An 18,324-nucleotide genomic window follows, 5' to 3' on the forward strand; every position below is an offset into this window, starting at 1 on the left:
AATCTCATCATTCCCCAAGCCTGGACAGATAATGAGCTTCCAAAGGGCTGAATCACCACAGAAGAACATCACCTACAGGAGTGGTAGAATTATCCTCCCTTCCACCAAGAGCAGCAGAGGAGTCATTTGGCACCTTGATGGACACCTCTGGTCCTTTCATCACTGCTCCTACTTCATCATTTACATCACACAAACGTGCATCTTTGGACTTCAGGAGCTGGAGTTTTGCAATAATTACAGACACTGGGAGCTGTAGGGAACCTTGCTCCATTCTGCACCTCTGGGAGAAACAACTTCCACCTAAGAACATCCCTGTCCCTGCCAGCAGCCTGGAAGCACTCAGAAACAAGTGGCCAAGGGAAGCAAGAAATGAAAACCTGAGCAACCTGCTCTAGTTGCAGATGCCCCTGGTCATTCGGGGTGGGGGTGGGGGGGTGTTGGAACTAGATGACCTCTAAAGGTCCCTTCTAACCCAAACGAAAACTAGGAAGTTGGGTATCTTTCCTTCCCTTCTTCAGCAGGTGAAGTACACAAGGAAAAGTTAAAATAAAGCCAGCTGGCTAAAACCCCAAAAACCCAAATAACAAACAACCCCTTAGTTCACAAATAAAATAAAGTTCTTTGCTTAATACTTAAAATATTCCCATAGCAGCACATATGAAACACTTATTAGGACATTCAGATTTCAAGTTTCACAGGGTAGTGTTCTGATAGTACCCTGATTAAAAGCTCCACTCTCTCGATATTGTTCTACAGATACCCGAGGATGAAAACAGATTCTACACCTAATGTGCAGGTCTACAGCATGAGCTTCATTCTGGTACCCACTGCAATATAGAATCATAGAATCACAGAATTGTTAAGGTTGGAAGGGAGCTCAAGGATCATCCAGTCCCAACTCCCCTGCCATGGGCAGGGACACCTCACAATACATCAGGTTGCTCAGAGCCACATCCAGCCTGGCCTTAAAACCCTCCAGGGATGGAGGCTTCCACTACCTCCCTGAGAAAACTGTGCCAGTGTCTCACCACCCTCAGGGGAAAAAAATTCTTCCTAAGGTTGAATCTAAATCTCCCCTCCTCCATTCTCCCCAGTCCTATCACTCCCTGACACCCTAAAAAGTCCCTCCCCAGCTTTCTTGTAAGACCCCTTCAGATACTGGAAGGCCACAATAAGGTCCCCTCAGAGCCTTCTCTTCTTCAGACTGAATAGCTGAATAGCATCAACACACTCTTTTTGCTCAGATATGCTTTACAAACATGAACACACAAAGCCAGCATCAGCACGGAGCACACCTCCATTGCTTACACTGACTGGGGAAAGGTCTTCTCCTCAGTTTTTGAGTTGTCCTGTTAGGCCACCCAGCACGGACCAGAGAGCTCGGTGAGGATGTATCAGAGCCACAAAAGGATAGGGGTAGAAGAGACCTCTGGAGATCATTGAGTCCAACCCCCCCTGCTGCTAAAGCTTGCCCAGGGTCACACTGTCCAGATGGGTTCAGAATGACCTCAGAGAAGGAGACTCCACTACCTCTCTGGGCAGCCTCCTTCAGCACCCTCAAAACATGGAAGTTGCTCCTCACATTTAACTGGAGCACTCTGTGCTCCCGTTTGTGCCCCTCACCTCTTGTCCTGTCAAGCGTACAGCAGTGGGGAGCTGCTGTGGCTGTGACAGCCCTCACCCACCCCCACACACTCCCCAAACCGAACTTTTTCAGGACACCAAACAGAGTTTTTCCCACATCTCCAAACTCAATTTCCCAGCAGCCATTAGGATAAGCCGAGCCCGGGCCCGGGCCCAGGCCCAGACAGCCCCACACAGGAGGGCGTCAGGGCACTGAGGAAGGCCCGGCCGCGGCTACGCCACGGGGGTAGGGTGTGAACCAAACCCACCCTCAGCCCTGCTCGGTTACCGGTGCCCAGGCAAAACCCGACCTCGGGGCAGCTCCAACCCTCAGCTGGGCTCCTGGAGCCGCACAGCCCACACTCCCCGCACCCGCGGCGCGGCCCCGGCCCTCACCTCCATGGCGGCCCCGGCCCGGCAGCGGCTACCGGTAGCGCGCGCCCATGGCGGGCGAGCTAAGGCGGCCCCGGCCGTTAGCCTCGCGCTGGGCCAACCGCCGCCCCGCCCCGCGCGCTGCGGGGGATTGGTCAGTCCCTGAGCGGCGCAGCCAATGAGAAGCCGCTGGGCTCCCTCGCACCTCCCCGTGCCGCGTGACCCGCTGTGTTTTCCACGCGGCTACTCGACGGGGAGGGGCCGCAGTCCGGCGCATGGCAACGGAGCTTTATTGCTATTGGCTCCTTCCGCCAACATCCAGCCAATAAAAAATCCCCTCCCGCCAATGAGGGGACGCGGAGAGGTCCTTCACCCAGAGACGGCCCCTCCGGACACAGGCTTCCAGCCGGGCCCCGCCCCCTGAGGGCCGCCTTCTGAGTTTTGTCCTTTAAGATCAGGCTGCTGCGGAGGGCTGCCCGCGCCATGCGAGCTGCCCCCTGACCGCCATCCTTCCACAGCCGCCTGGCTGCCGTGGGGCACGCCCTGCCATCCTCACAGGCCCTGCCATCCACGGGCCCTGTCAGCTCTGACCCTTGTCCCTCCCCTCAGGCCTGGCACTGTTGTTATGTAAGTGAAAGCGTGGAGAAAAAGCCCAGATTACAGCGCTGCTGCTGATTATGCTGCACTGGTCTTCTAAGGAGGATCTCTATGAGGAGCTTTATGGTGCAGATCTTTGAACAACCACTGCCTGCCTTGGAGAGGAGCCCAAAGTCTGGCTTGGGCTGGGAATTCCCTCCAAAGTAAACCAAAATGCTGTCAGAAGACACCGAGGGCATCAACACCTAAGGAAACAACAACTTGCTGTCAACAGAAGCAACAAACCCTGGAGATGTAAATCTGTTGCAACATCTGTTCCTAATGGCTGAACTCATTAACATATCACTATAATACTAAACCACCCCCCTTGAGCTGAGAAACCCCTTGCCTGCAGGACCACCCTTCCCAGAGCATCCACAGCGGTGTAGATATTGTTGCTTGAATTGAAGGCCGAGAAGCTGTAAAGCAGTCCAGAAGCAGAGGGAGGATATGGCCATGACAGGTAGGAGGAGGGTGTTAGCCAGACTTGTGTATCTGTGTGAAACTTTGTAACCGAGCTGAGCTCTCTGGAGTTCCCACCTGGCTCCTGGCTGAGCACAAATCCCTGTTCTGTGTGCACATGGCTGCTGCACGCTGGGTAAATGACCCTGCTTTGGGGGTAACACTCACCCCTTCAGGCCCTGTCACCCCTCAGGTCACAGAATCATAGAATCACAGAACATTAGGGGCTGGAAGGGACCTTGAAAGCTCATCCAGTCCAACCCCCTGCCAGAGCAGGGTCACCTACGGCACCTCACACAGGAAGACATCCAGGTGGGTTTTGAATATCTCCAGAGAGGAGACTCCACAATGCCCCTGGGCAGCCTGTTCCAGTGTTCTGTCAGCCTCACAGGGAAAAATCTTTCCTCCTGTTTCCATGGAACTTCCTCTGCCTCAGCTTCCACCACTGCCCCTTGTGCTGGCATTGGGCATCACCTAGCAGTCTGGCTCCAGCCTCTGGGCACTCACCCTGCACATCTTTATCAACAGCAATGAGGTCACCCTCAGGCTCCTCCTCTTCAGGCTGCAGAGCCCTCAGCTCCATCAGGCTCTCCTCATGAGGAAGATCTTCCACTGCCTTCAGCATCTTTGTGGCTCTGTGCTGGACTCTCTCAAGCAGTTCCCTGAGGTCCTTCTTGACCTGAGGGGCCCAGAACTGGACACAATATTCCAGATGTGGCCTCAGCAGGGCAGAGCAGAGGGGCAGGAGAACCTCTCTGACCTACTAACCACAACCCTTCTAATCCATCCCAGGGTGCCCTTGGCCTTTTTGGCCACAAGAGCACATTGCTGGCTCATAGAACTGTCAACAGGTCCTGTCAACTCCAGGCCCTGCCAGCCCCCAGGCCATGGGATCATTGAGTTGTTTCACTTGGGAAAGCCCTCGAAAGTCATTGAGTGCAGCCCCCACCCCAACCCCACCTTGGCCACCAAACCATGGCCCCAAGGGCCATGGCCATGGATTTCTTGAACACCTCCAGGGATGGGGACTCCACCACCTCCCTGGGCAGCCTCTTCCAATCCCTGACCACTCTAGGACGTTTTTCGTAGTTTTTCCTGCCACCCCCTAAGGGTTGTTACCCCTGGTCCTGCCAGCAAGGCTGCCCTCAGCTGCTGCCACCTTAGCTCCATGCTAGGACAGCCCTGCTTGGGGCCAGGGTGCTCTGGTGACTCTGCCATCACCTACCAGAGCAAGAGGAGCCCCCTGCTCCCCATCACCAGTGACAGTCCTGTCCCCACAGCATGGCTCCCTGCTAGGGGTCAGCAGCTGAGGGTGCCCCAGAGCCCTGGGGCTGGAAGGAGAAACCACAGGAGACAAGATGGCAGGGGGAGCCCAGTTCAAGCTGCAGGGTCACTGTGTTGCCAGCGCCTTGTTTCCTTACCCCTCTCATCCCTGCAGCTGCTTTAGATGCTCCACCAAGCATGTGAGTGTAGCTGGCTTTGCTCTGAAGGACTAAGGAAAGCCCCAAAGCCCTGAGGCCAAGCCACACTCTTGTTTTCAGTTCTCAAGCTGTTTCATCACTTCCCAAGCTGTTTTGCTTTTCACTTCCCAAGCTATTTATAAGGAGTCCAGGGACATTGTTTTTGCTGCTGTCTCTGCTTGGGCAGATAAAGGCAGCACACTGCTAACTTGCTGACAAGACAGGCAGCATGATTTTTATGAATGGAGGGCATCTGTGTTGTGTTCCATCTCTCACATCTCCTGCTGCTGCCTCCCCTCCAGCATTCCTGCTCCCTTCAGTGTGCTGCCAGCCACTGGGTTCACAGGGAGGTTACTGGGGCGAGCCTGGGGGGCTGGATCTTGCCCAGTGCCTTCCTAAACCAACCAAGGAAGCCCAGGCCAGATGTTGTGTCTGGAGTGAAGCCTCTGGCTTCCAGCAGATCACAGCTGTGTCGAGGGGGCAGCTGTGAGAGTGTTGGCTCCATGGTGTGTGCTGTCCCAGGGGCTTTGTCCCTCAGTCCCTGCCCCAGGGGAGAGCTGGCTGTGGGGCAGGGCTCTGGACCATGCCCTAGTTCAGAACCCCTTAGGCCCAAAGCTCCTCCAGGTGCAGTCCTGTCACCCAGAGGGACAAATCATGGCTGGAGCTCAAGACGCAGCAGGGGTGGGCTGGGGTCTCCTTTGGCCCCAGATCTGCACCCAGAACCAGTGCACCCTGTCTGGTTTGGGGAGCTTTGCTTTGCTTTACTCTCCTCTTTGAAATGGTGACATGTTGGGGAGTGCAATCACCCCACCCTCACCATCCCAACTATTTCCCTACAATCTCAGAGATCCTTTTTCTTGTGTTTGTTTCTGCACGAGTTCCCTTCAAAGCCACACAGCAGAGACTGGGGAAGGTCAGAGCAGTGAGAATCCCTCCAAAACGAAATCACTCAGCCAGAGTTCACAGCTCACAGGGGAGCAGCTGCAGCAGACCCTCCAGGGACCACCCCCTAGGCCAGGCACCTTTACCAAGTGCAGAGGACTTCTGAAAGTGCTGTTTCAGAGGCATCAGGCACATCTGTTGTCCCACATACCAACCACTGTATTTAAGTGCTGCCCCCCAGGTTTCCATGAACTTGGCACTCCTCTCCAGTCCCTGCTGACACTGTTACCTGTTCATAGAGGCAAAGCAGCAGTTACAATCAGTATTAATATTTGATGATGTTGTCCAAGCCCTGCAGGAAGCTGCTGCTGCTGTGGCAGGTTGTTAACACACTACAGCTTGCTCCCTGAATTGATTTCCAGGCTGCTGAGGTTGGCTTTGGACACAGTACTGAACCTGCCTTTGGAGTCCAAGTGCTGACCACCCCCCTCCCTCAAACCAAAGCCAAGACCAAAGAGCATAACTGGAATCTCATCATGCAGTGCCTCACACAGGGGCCACTGCTCTGAGAACAAGCCTTTGTCATCTCTCAGCATGACAAAGCTTATCCACTGTGAGCTGTTGCTCTTCAGTGAAGCATTGCTTCAACCAAATCCCAGGAGCTGGCCTCCATATGGATCCATATCCAGAAGTCTGGCTGCAAACATTCAGTAAGTGTTCAAAGAGGACCAGGCTCCAGGTAGAAGGAAGAGCTGCAACAAACAGAAGACACCAATGTCATGAGTGAAGGCCTAGCAACAGCCCCAAGCCCTCCTCACCAAAGATGGAGATTAGCTCCTGGCTTAGACATGCACTGAGACCAGAGCAGCAGCTCTGAGCTCCCATTATCTACCTTTCAGGCTTGCACTCACCTCTGACTTGTAGCAAAAAGCATAAAAACATGGAATCATGGAATTGTTTAGGCTGGAAACACCTGTGCTGTTAGCAACCCAGATGCTTGTCCAATTGAGTCTAGTGAAGGTGAATCCCTGGTCTATGGAAGGTGTTCCTGCCAGTGGCAGGGGGTTTGGCACAGATGATCTCCCAGGGCCCTTCCGACTCAAACCATTCCGGGATTCTCTGACTGGAAAACAACTTCACAGAGCAAGGGCCCCAGCCCCCCTTTACAGTAACCACTATATTGATGTGCTGCCCATTTGGAGCAGTTTGATAGATTCCGTCCTTTTTCCCCCAAAACTCAGTGCCCAGCTCACTGAACGCTGGTGACTCCTCCATGCTCAGAGGCCCAGAGACGTCCCTAAGCCCCGAGACGCCTCCTGCCGATGCCACTCCTGCAGCGGAGGGTTCTGCCCGGAGACCTGGCCCTTACAGGGCAGCTGAGTCCCGGCTGCCCACCACCCCTTCCCTCAGGGTTGCTGCTCGCCCTCAGGCCATGGGCACACCGGGCCCAGCCGCCCGCCAGTGCCGCGGCGACGTCTCGCCGCGGTGAGGTCCCACGGCGCTGCGGCCGCACTACGGAGAGCCGCGGCGCGGCGCGGCGCACGGCGCATGGGCCAATCACAGCAGCGCTCCTAGTGACGTAGGCAGAATGCCCTCCCCCTCACCTGCCCTTCTGGCAATGGCCGAGCGGCATCGGAGGCGCCCGTCAGCGCCTGTGGGGAACGGCCAATCCGGGGCCGCTGGCGCTGCAAGGGGGCGTCACCGCCCCCGCGGTCCTCGGAGGCTCGCCCAGTCCTGCCGCAGCGCCTGCGTTGCGCCGCCCCCTGGCGGCCGCGGGGCGGGACCGTAGCTGCGGCGCGGCTGTCAGGCGGCGCGGCGCTGCGGGCCGGGCGCAGCGGCAAGATGGCGGGGCGGGTAAGTGGGGGGGGAACGGGGACGGACCCTGCCCGCCCTGCCCGGCCGCGTCGCTACCCCCCTCCTCCGCTAAGCCACCTCCGCTTCTGCTCCTCGCTGGGCGCCGGGGTGGTTCGGTAGCTTCTCGCAGCCCCGCTTCTTGGGGTGGTCGTTGAGCCCTGGGGCGGATGTGGGGTCCCCGCAGGGTGCTGTGAGGCTGTGGTGACCCCCACAGTCCTGGGGGTGCTGTGGTGACCTCTCTCCCTGTGGGCCTGGGCTGTAGGGTCCCCCGGGGTGCTGTGAAGCTGAGGTGGCCCCTTGCTTATGTGGCATGTGGGACAGGACTGCGGGGTGCCCCAGGAGCGTTGTGAGGCCGAGGTAGCTCCTGCCCCAGTGGGTGTGAGGCAGGACTGGGGGGTCCCCCAGGAAGAGCTCTGTGAAGCCTTAGTGACCCTGTGTGGGGTCCCTCGGTGCTGCTCTCAGGGTTTCGGATCCCTTAGGGGTGCTGCGAGGCTGTAATGACTGTCAGGCCCCATGGGGAGCAGGGCAGGACTTCAGGTTGCCCCGGGGGTGCTGTGAGGCTGTGGTGACCCCGTGGGCTGTGGGGCAGGGTCCCCTAAGGGTGCTGTGACCCCTTGGTGCTCTGGGATATGTGGGATTCCCTGAGGGCCGTCTTGAGGCTGGGGTGATCTCTGTCACCATGGGGTGTGCGGCAGGATTTGAGTCCCCCGAGGGTGCTGTGGGGTATGGGGCAGGTTTTAGGGTTCTTGAAGCCCTACAGACTCTGCCCTGTGGGCACCAGCCAGACACGGTGCTGTGATGTGGGTCCAGATTGGGTGGTGGTAAAACACACTGTGAGGGGTGTGCAGTGGTTTTATTCCCTATTTACATAATAAATTGAAAAAGCCTCATAGATGATGGTTTAGATAACATCAGCAAGTGGCCAGAAAGCCCTTTAAAAGGTGAAGGAACAGGTTGGTTTGTCAGATCACTTCCTGCAGTGCCTCTAAGTCCCCTCTGTTTTTAGGTGTCCATCTCAAGTGCTGCAAGATGCAGCTGAGATTGCAGGAGCTCCCTCATCCTCTGCTGGCCATAAGCTTGTGGAAGTCACGTTTTTTCTGGCTGCCTTAGGCTGAAATCTTCCATCTTGGCCAAATAATGCAGCAATTGAGATCTTGGGGGATAGGTTTTCTGATCGTTTTCTGTGTGCTGTGGTTTGCCTGGTGGATGCAAGGCCAGATGGCGCAGTGCTGTGGTGCAGAGCAGTGGAGGCTGGAGCAGTGGTGGGGAGCTTGGCTCAGGGGTAAGCTGCGCATCACAGGGAGGACATCCACTGAGTACCATCTCCAAAGCCCTGCTGTTAACTGGGAAAAGGGCTGCATGTTCTGTGGTCTCTCTCTTCTTCAGACCTTTTCTTCTGCCCCTGATACATGGTCTCACTTTCTTCCTTGCACCTTTTTCTTTCCCCTCACATTTTGCTGCTAAGCCAAGTGGAATCTGCATTTTGACTGTTTTTTTTCCTCCCAGCTCTCTGTTGCCAGAAACAGTAGTCCAGAGCCTTCACTAGGGTAAGGTCATTTTAGCCACAGTGAATGTTGTTCTGAGGCTCTCTGTGCCTAAACCAGCCTGACTGCAGTGGTCTTGTCTTACCCCCTCCTCACTTGCTGCCCTCAGCCTTTCCTAATGCAAAGACAACAGAGAAACCTCTCTGTGTAGTCTGAGCCAGTTCTCAGCTGCTGTGTGTGCTGGAGGCTGTCACTGAGTATCCTGAGTGCTGCAGGAGGTGACTGAGGATGTGGGGAGGAAGGAGAGGAATCAGCTCCAACTTCTTCCTGCTGCTCTGAGCCTTTGTGCTGCTAACACCTGGGAAAAAAAAAGTGCCTTTATGTGACCATCTTGGAGGGCTTCTGGGGGAAAGGGAGGATTTATGGAGATTAGGGGAAGATTGGAGTCTGATTCCCTCTCAATGGGGCAGTTCAAGTGGGTGATGCTTTCCTTGGGTTCCCAGAAAGCTTCTTACCCCTCTGTGTCTTTCCTACGATCAGAATTGGTACAGAATGAGCAAATCATCTCATACTGTGAGGAGAGCTCCCCAGCCAAGTGCTGGGTGCCATTTTCTGAGCCGGAGTCAGTCCTGCACCCTGTCAGATGCTCCAGCGCTAATTAAAGACAAGCTGCCTGCTTCCGGCAACTGCCTGCGGGCTGCCGGCAGCCCCGAGGGGAGGGTCGCGGTGGGCAGGCAACAGCTCTTGTGTCCGACGTAACCCCGGAGCTCCTGCGGGCCCTGCCTGTTGGAGGATGGAGGGGTGATGTGCCTGGGTACAGAGGGGTGATGTGCCTGGGTACAGAGGGGTGATGTGCCTGGGTACAGAGGGGGGAGATGTGCCTGGGTACAGAGGGGTGAGATGTGGCTGGGTGCAGAGGGGTGATGTGGCTGGGTACAGAGGGGGGAGATGTGCCTGGGTACAGAGGGGTGAGATGTGCCTGGGTACAGAGGGGTGATGTGCCTGGGTACAGAGGGGGGAGATGTGGCTGGGTACAGAGGGGTGATGTGCCTGGGTACAGAGGGGGGAGATGTGCCTGGGTACAGAGGGGGGAGATGTGCCTGGGTACAGAGGGGGGAGATGTGGCTGGGTACAGAGGGGAGATGTGGCTGGGTACAGAGGGGGGAGATGTGGCTGGGTACAGAGGGGAGATGTGGCTGGGTACAGAGGGGTGATGTGGCTGGGTACAGAGGGGTGATGTGGCTGGGTACAGAGGGGTGATGTGGCTGGGTACAGAGGGGTGAGATGTGGCTGGGTACAGAGGGGTGAGATGTGGCTGGGTACAGAGGGGTGAGATGTGGCTGGGTACAGAGGGGTGATGTGGCTGGGTACAGAGGGGAGATGTGGCTGGGTACAGAGGGGAGATGTGGCTGGGTACAGAGGGGAGATGTGGCTGGGTACAGAGGGGTGATGTGGCTGGGTACAGAGGGGAGATGTGGCTGGGTACAGAGGGGAGATGTGGCTGGGTACAGAGGGGTGAGATGTGGCTGGGTACAGAGGGGAGATGTGGCTGGGTACAGAGGGGAGATGTGGCTGGGTACAGAGGGGAGATGTGGCTGGGTACAGAGGGGTGATGTGGCTGGGTACAGAGGGGAGATGTGGCTGGGTACAGAGGGGTGATGTGGCTGGGTACAGAGGGGAGATGTGGCTGGGTACAGAGGGGAGATGTGGCTGGGTACAGAGGGGTGATGTGGCTGGGTACAGAGGGGAGATGTGGCTGGGTACAGAGGGGTGATGTGGCTGGGTACAGAGGGGTGATGTGGCTGGGTACAGAGGGGTGAGATGTGGCTGGGTACAGAGGGGAGATGTGGCTGGGTACAGAGGGGAGATGTGGCTGGGTACAGAGGGGAGATGTGGCTGGGTACAGAGGGGTGATGTGGCTGGGTACAGAGGGGAGATGTGGCTGGGTACAGAGGGGAGATGTGGCTGGGTACAGAGGGGTGATGTGGCTGGGTACAGAGGGGAGATGTGGCTGGGTACAGAGGGGTGATGTGGCTGGGTACAGAGGGGTGATGTGGCTGGGTACAGAGGGGTGAGATGTGGCTGGGTACAGAGGGGAGATGTGGCTGGGTACAGAGGGGAGATGTGGCTGGGTACAGAGGGGTGATGTGGCTGGGTACAGAGGGGTGATGTGGCTGGGTACAGAGGGGAGATGTGCCTGGGTACAGAGGGGAGATGTGTCTGGGTACAGAGGGGTGATGTGTCTGGGTACAGAGGGGAGATGTGCCTGGGTATGGCTGGGGTGCTGCTGGCACTGCTGCTGTGCTGCTCTCAGTGCTTCTAGGTCTGCCTCCACCTGTAGCATGCAGAGGAAAGGCTTCAGGCACTGCTGCTGCTGGCCAGGGAAACTGCCCCATGGGGCTGCTCAGGGCTTGTGGGGCTGGAGTGCATGGAGCTGACCTGAGTGGGGCTGGTGTGCCTGGCCCCTGTGGGGCCAGCCTGTGTGGGGCTGGCATGAGTGGGTGTGTGTGGGGCTGGTGTGCCTGGATCTGTGTGTGGGGAGGCCATGTGGGGCTAGGGTGTGTGGGATGGGTGGGAGTGGGCCCATGTGTGTATCCTTGTGCAGCAGAGGAATGGTTTCCTGGGGGCAGAGGCAAAGCCTTCGAACTTCAGTGGCGTTTGGCAGATGCTGACCCAGCCTTGTTCACTGCCTGCTGTGCTTCCAGGTTCATTACTCCACTCCCTGCTCTGGGCTTCCTCAGTGGCAGGGCAGGGACGGTGGTTAGCAGTGATTGAGGTCAGGAGAAGCAGCTGATGGGCAGAAATAGTGCCAGGTTCTGGTCTAGGTTGCTCTGTCTCTCTGCACAGTGGGCATGGAACACTGAGTCTTGCCAGGCTCTGCTGCAGAGAGGGAAAGGTGTAGAGGTGCCTGGCTGTGCCCATCGTTGGTTACAGATCCCTTGTACCAAGAGTGGAGCTCTGTAAGTTACCTGCTGCTGTCTGTAGCTAATTGATTTGAACCTTGCTAGGGCTTAGTTCTCAAAGGGGTGTAGAAAGGCCAGATGATTTCTGCCTTGTTCCAGCTGTTATCTAAGTGTTGTCTGCCTGGGAATTCCCTCCAAAGTAAACCAAAAGGCTGTCAGAAGACACCAAGGATGTTAACACCTAAGGAAACAACAACTTGTTGTCAGCAGAAGCAACATCAGCAAACCCTGCAGATGTGAAACTCTTGTAACATCTGTTCCTAATGAGTGAATTTCACTCATTAAGTTGTCTTTATACTACTGCCCCCCCAGCCCTTTGCTTTGAGCTGAGAAGCCTCCTGCCTGCAGGACCACCCCTCAGAGCTGCACTGTTTAGTCTGTAGCTATTGTTGCTTTAATTGAATGCCAAGAAACTGTAAACTGGTCCAGAGGTAGGACAGTAGATATGCACAGGTAGGAGGGGGATGTACCATGGGTGGTTTAGGTTGGACATGAGAAGAAAGTTCTCCTCTGAAAGGGTTCTCAAGGACTGGCACAGGATGCCCGGGGAGGTGGTTGAATGCCTATCCCTGGAGGTGTTTCAAAGAGGCAGAGATGTGGTGCTGAGGGCCATGGTTTAGCTTCAGCCTTGGGAGAGTTAGAGAATAGGTATCTAGGATCTTAAAGGGCTTTTCCAACCCAAATGAGTCTGGGATTCTGTAGCCAGACTTGGATAAATGTGTGACACTTTGGAATCAGGTTGAGCTGTGGAGCTGCCAGCTGGCTCCCTTTTCTGTGCAGAGCTGGAGTAACACAAACATCTCCACTCTGTGTCTGTTGGTCTTTGCACACCAGGTAAAGAGCCCAGAGCTGGGACAGCACAGCCAGCATCAAGCTGTTGATCCAGAGCAAGCTGTGCTGCTGCTTGTGTCTGTCCCAGCCTGCAGAGCTACACAGGGGACTGGTGTGGGAGATGAAGCAGGGCTGGGTGGTTGCAGCTGTAGCCTGTGAGCTGGCAGGAGCTCTGTCTTCCTTCAGAGGGAGAATCTCAGGTGCTGGGTGGTGATTCAGTGCTGGGGATGTTGGTGCTGGTCCTGGCAAAGGGACTGGGGCTTGTTCTTTAGGGAGTGTTGAAGCTCCTGTGTAACCCAATCCCAGAGTGCCAGCTTGGAAGGGACCCCAAGGATCCCCTGGCCCAACCTTTCTAGGTGATGGTGGAGCTGGCATGAGCTGGCTCAGCACCCTGCCAAGCTGGGTCTGAACACTGCCCAGTGTAGGGGAATCCACCCCTTCCCCTGGGAGATGATTCCAGTGTCTGCCTGTGCTCACAGTGGAACATTTTCTTCTGGAGTCCAGTGGGAACGTCCCCAGCAGGGACTTGTCCCCATCACCTCTTGTCTTCTGCATGGGAGTCCTTGTGAAAAGGGAGTCTCCATCCTTCTGGTAGCCACCCTTTATGTCCTGGTCCATGGCAACAAGGTGTCCCCTGAGCCTTCTCTTCTCAAGGCTGAACCAACCCAGCTCTCTCAGCCTCTCCTCCTCTCCTCCCATGGCAGGGCTGCCAGGCCTGTGGTCATTCTCAAACAGCCCCTGGTGAGCAGAAGCAGTGGCTGATGTGTGTGGTACAAATGGTTTAACACCTTCATTGTTCTTTAGTTGCTGTTTGGGGCTCATTTGCAGTGGCACTGCTGCTGGCCCAGTGGCAGGAGACACTCACCTGCTGGCTTCTCAGCAGGGATTCCCACCTGGATTAGCTTGGAGATGGTTTTGGTTCCTGTCAGGCCCTAGCAGATGTTGTTTTCCCTCACAGAATGGTGCTGTGCCTGCAGCAGAGGATGGCTGCCCAGTGCCTGCTGGGCTGTCAGATGCAGGGGGTGGAGGACAGGCTGCACTCCATGGTGTCCCACGGTGCTGATGGCATCACTGCAGTCCCCTGTGCTCTCCTCTGCTCCTTGCAGTCCATCCCAGGGCAGGTTTAGGTTGCACAGTGTGGTAGACACCGAAATAAGGGCAGCTGGATTGTGTGTTTCTGCTTAGAGCTGTACAGGCTGATCTGTGCTGCCAGATGGAGTCAGCCTGCAGAGCTGCAGGTGTCAGGCAGCTAGAGAAATGTTTGTGAATCAGCCTGGCTCCTCTTGGCACTGTGGGGCTGATCCTTCTAGCAGCATTCAGCTTCTTTAGTGTTTCCTGATGGGTAACTTGGGCCAGGCTCTCCCCACCCTCAGTGTCAAACATTTCTCCCTTCTCTCCAGTCTCAGTCTTGCTCTTTCAGTTTCCAACCACACCCCCCACCCCATCCTGTCACCTCAGGTCCTGCTCAAAACTCTGTCCCCAGCTTTCTGCTGGGCCCTTGGAGCACTGCAAGGCCACCAGAAGGTCTCCCTGAAGCCTTCTCTTTTCCAGGCTGAACAAGCTCAGGTCTCACAGCCAGCCCTGCCAGGATTGCTGTGGCCTCCTCTGTCCCTGCTCCAACAGGTCCTTGTCTGTGCTGAGGACTCCAGAGCTGGCCCCAGCTCTTGAAGAGGTTCTCAGCAGAGCAGTCATTCCCATACCTGTCAGGATGCTCTCTCAAGTCAGGGAAGTTCTCTGGCAGAGACCAGAATCTTGTGACTCATTTCCATGTTGCCTATCTCTAGAAACTGTTTTGGCTTCCAGGAGCTGGCAAGTTGTGCTGGAGAATGTGAGCAGCAAAATCCACACAAGAATAGAGATGCCACAGTTAATGGAACAGCTTTCAGTGCACTCTCCTGGTGCTCTGGGCCTGAGCCAACTGCTCAGAGCTGTGCTTGTTAGATCAAGGCTGCCCTGGGCATGTTCAGGTGCTCTCTGCCCCTGCTGCTGCCTTGCTGTGCTCAGCCCTGTCTCCATGGCAGATACTTGGTGGGGAAGGTCAAGTGTTTGCAGCAGGAGAAGATTTAGCATTCTCCAGTCTCCTGGGCTGCAATAAATCAATGACCTCCTGTCTGCAATCTGGAGTAATTTATGCCCTGGAGATGTGTCTTGTTGCTTGCCTTTTCTGTAGAAAACACAGACACTTGCAGGGTGGTGTGTCTTAAACCACTTGTAGCTGGGTACTGTTTGAGGCATTATTCAGGGTCCTGGGGAAGCTTGGTGCCAGATGCAGCCCCTTGGCTGCAGAGAAGGCTCCAGGGAGACTTTAGAGCAGCCTTGCAGTACCTGAAGAGGCTCCAGGAGAGCTGGGGAGGGACTTTTGACAAGGGCTGGGAGTGCCAGGATGAGGGACAATGGCTTTGAGCTGGGAGAGAGGAGATTGAGACTGGAGATGAGGAAGAAATTGTTGAGAGTGAGGGTGGGGAGACACTGGCACAGGTTGGCCAGGGAGGTTGTGGCTGTCCCCTCCCTGGAGGTGTTGAAGGCCAGGCTGGATGAGGCCCTGAGCAAGCTGGGCTGGGGGGAGGTGTCCCTGCCCATGGCAGGGGGTTGGAGCTGGATGCTCTTGAAGGTCCCTTCCAACCCAACCCATTCAGTGGATCTCTGGTTCTGCAGGGACAGCAGCCTCAGCCTTTCAGGAGGCAAGTTCCACATCCAAGGGGGCATTTTTAACCCTGGTGCTGCTGGGTCACTTTCCTATGTGACTGAAGAGATTAGCATCCAGTGGGTGTCCTCCCAGCTGCCGTCACAGTCCTGTGACCAGCACCCCAGGCTCTCCTCCTAGAGCTGTCTGTGAGATGTTTCATTCTTCTGAGGATTAAGAGGTTTAGATGAAACAGAACAAGGAGCAATTCCCTGTAATTAAATTGTTGTTCAGCTTGGCTCAGAAGAATGTGAGGCAACATCCAGTGCAGAGCTGGATGTGCTAATTACAGATGCAGGTAGTCTGGGTCCTTGCTGCTTAATTAGGAGGTGGAATTGATGCTGGTGCTGAACTGTGAGGAAACAGCTTCCTGCTTCTGTGGCCCAGCAGCACAGGTCCAGGGAGGGGATTCTGCCTCTCTGCTCAGATGCCACCTGCAGTACTGCCTTCAGTTCTGGTGCCCCAGGCACAGGAAGGACCTGGAGCTGCTGGAGAGGGGCCAGAGGAAGCCACAAAGAGAATCAGAGGGCTGGAGAACCTCCCCTGTGGGGACAGGCTGGGAGAGCTGGGGAAGGCTGCTCAGCCTGGAGAAGAGAAGGCTCCAGGGAATATCTTGGAGCTGCATTTCAATATCTGAAGGGCACCTACAGGAGAGCTGGGGAGGGACTTTTGACAAGGGCTGGGAGTGCCAGGATGAGGGACAATGGCTTTGAGCTGGGAGAGGAGAGATTGAGACTGGAGATGAGGAAGAAATTGTTTAGAGTGAAGCTGGGGAGAGACTGGCACAGGTTGCCCAGGGAGGTGTTTAAGCCCAGGCTGGATGAGGCCGTGAGCAATGTCCCCATGGCAGGGGGCTGGAACTGGAAGCTCTTGAAGGTCCCTTCCCACTCAAACCATTCTGTGACTCTGTGATGTGATTTAAATCTTGTCACCTGTGCTGCCACTCTGCCTTGCTCTACCCTGGAGAGCTGTCCTGGCCCTTCCTTCCTTAGCTGAGCTGTGATTTCCCAAGCCCAGCTTTGCTATAAAAAGCCAAAACAACCCAAACCCATCCCCTCTGAGCACAGCTGCAAGCAAGCAGCACTTCTGGAGCCACAGCCAGATTCCCAAAGCCACCTACATCTAAACTGTGCTGGGGGAGACTCTGCTGGGGCTGCAAAACTCCTCTGGCTGTAAACTTTGCAAGCAAAGGGTATAAACAGCTGGCACCACCCTCAAAATCAATACCCTCTGCTTGCCTAGGCAGGCACTTCCCTGCCCAGAGAGAGACTTCCACCTGCTGAGACAGGAGGGTCTGTGGCACTGCCCAGCCCCATGAGGGGAGCACAATCTTCTGGGTGAAGGAATTGGAACTATGGGAAGTGTCTGCTGTCTGTAGAGTTGGCTCTGCAGTGCTGACCCCCACTGCCAGCTGGGCTTGACCTCCTCTGCTGGTGTAGAGAGCTCTTATCAGTTGAGAAAGAGGAAGCTGCTGGTGGTGCCAGCACGAAACAACCTGGGGGAAAGTGTTCTTGATTCACTGCAGTGCTGGCGAGTCAGGAGGTGGCAGTTACCAGGCCCTGCAACCTGCTGTGTCAGTCCAGGCTGGGGATGAAGAGCTGGGGAGCAGCCCTTTGGAGAATGACTTGGGGGGTGCTGGTAGGTGAGAAGCTGGCCGTGACCTGGCACCAGGCACTGCCAGCCCAGCCCCAGCCTGCCCTGCACTGATCCCCAGCAGTGTGGGCAGCAGGGGCAGGGAGGGGATTCTGCTCCTCTGCTGTGCTCTGCTGAGACCTCCCTGCAGTGCTGGGGCAGCTCTGGAGTCCTCAGCACAGCACAGACAGGGACCTGGTGCAGCAGGGCCAGAGGAGGCCACAGCAATGCTGGCAGGGCTGGAAGCCCTCTGCTGGGAGGCCAGGCTGAGAGAGTTGGGCTTGGGCAGCCTGGAGAGGAGAAGGCTCCAGGGAGACCTTCTGGTGGCCTCTCAGTGCTTCAAGGGCCCAGCAGAGAGCTGGGGACAGAGTTTTGAGCAGGGGCTGAGGTGACAGGACAAGGGGGGATGGTTGGGAAGTGAAAGAGGGAGATTGAGAGTGGAGAGAAGGGAGAAATGTTTGACACTGAGGGTGGGGAGAGCCTGGCCCAGGCTGGGCAGAGAGCTGGGAGCTGCCCCATGGCTGGCACCAGTGCAGGGGAGGTTGTTTGGGGCTGTGAGCAACCTGCTGTGGTTGGGGCTGTCCCTGCTGGCTGCAGGGGGGTTGGGGACTGGGTGAGCTTGAAAGGTCTCTTTCCACCCAAACCGTTCCATGGTTCTATCAGGACTCTTCCTCTGTCATGTTTGAAGCTGTGGCCTCTGCCTTGGCCAGCAGCTGATGTGTAGGTGGCTCTGGTCCTGCTCGCCTTGATGCCTCCTGGGCTGCCTGAGCCAGCAGCAGGAGCTGGCTTGTACTGATGAGAGTGGGTGGTGGGGGAGGGAGGCTGCCATCTCCTCTGTCCTTCTTGACTGAGCTCTTTGTCTTGAGGCTGTCTTGGTGTTGGCTTGCTCAAAGCTCCCTGGCTTTGACTTACATTTGAATATTAATTCTGACATTTTAGCTTTCCTAATGTGTTCCTCTTCTAGTAGGAGAGGAAGATTGGTATTTATGAGCTTGTTTTCAGGAGAGCATGCAGCTCCTTCTGGTGAGGATAAAAGCTTCCAGCAAAGTCAACCTGAGGTCAAATGGAGCTGATGGAAGGGTCATTCCTGAGCAGCCAGGCAGGGCTGCCTGTCCTGGGCATGAGGCTGCCTGTCCTGGGCACAGTGCCCTTGACCTGCTGGGCACAGCAGGACTCCCTGACTGACTGTAGGTCTGCAGAGGAAACCTGCCTGGCCAAGCCTGCTGTCCACAGAGTTCTGTGTAGATTTTTGATATCTTCTTGTAGCTGGAGAGCTCTGGAACCTTTATTCAAATATTTTTTATATGCCCAGAAAAGCCTTCTGCAAACTAGGACCCAGCAGCTGGGACATCTGCTGTGGCTGAGCCTGGGCCCTGCTGCAGGCATCATCTTCTTGTTCCTTTCATAACCATCACTGCAGGCTGCCCAAGAAGGAGCTCTGC

The 18,324-nt window shown here is 56.1% G+C and overlaps 1 protein-coding gene across 1 annotated transcript in view; it reads left to right on the forward strand.

The window, feature by feature from the left end:
• Window positions 1-7,271: 7,271 nt before the first annotated feature.
• NSF (N-ethylmaleimide sensitive factor, vesicle fusing ATPase) overlaps window positions 7,272-18,324 on the forward strand; it is an 81,515-nt gene continuing 70,462 nt past the window's right edge. The window contains exon 1 of the mRNA XM_054396480.1: window positions 7,272-7,289. Within this exon, the coding sequence (XP_054252455.1) occupies window positions 7,278-7,289 (12 nt within the window). The 5' untranslated portion in view covers window positions 7,272-7,277. The remainder of the gene's footprint in view (window positions 7,290-18,324) is intronic.

Source organism: Indicator indicator, chromosome 37 (genome assembly GCF_027791375.1).
Source record: "Indicator indicator isolate 239-I01 chromosome 37, UM_Iind_1.1, whole genome shotgun sequence".
Classification (NCBI taxonomy): Eukaryota; Metazoa; Chordata; class Aves; order Piciformes; family Indicatoridae; genus Indicator; species Indicator indicator.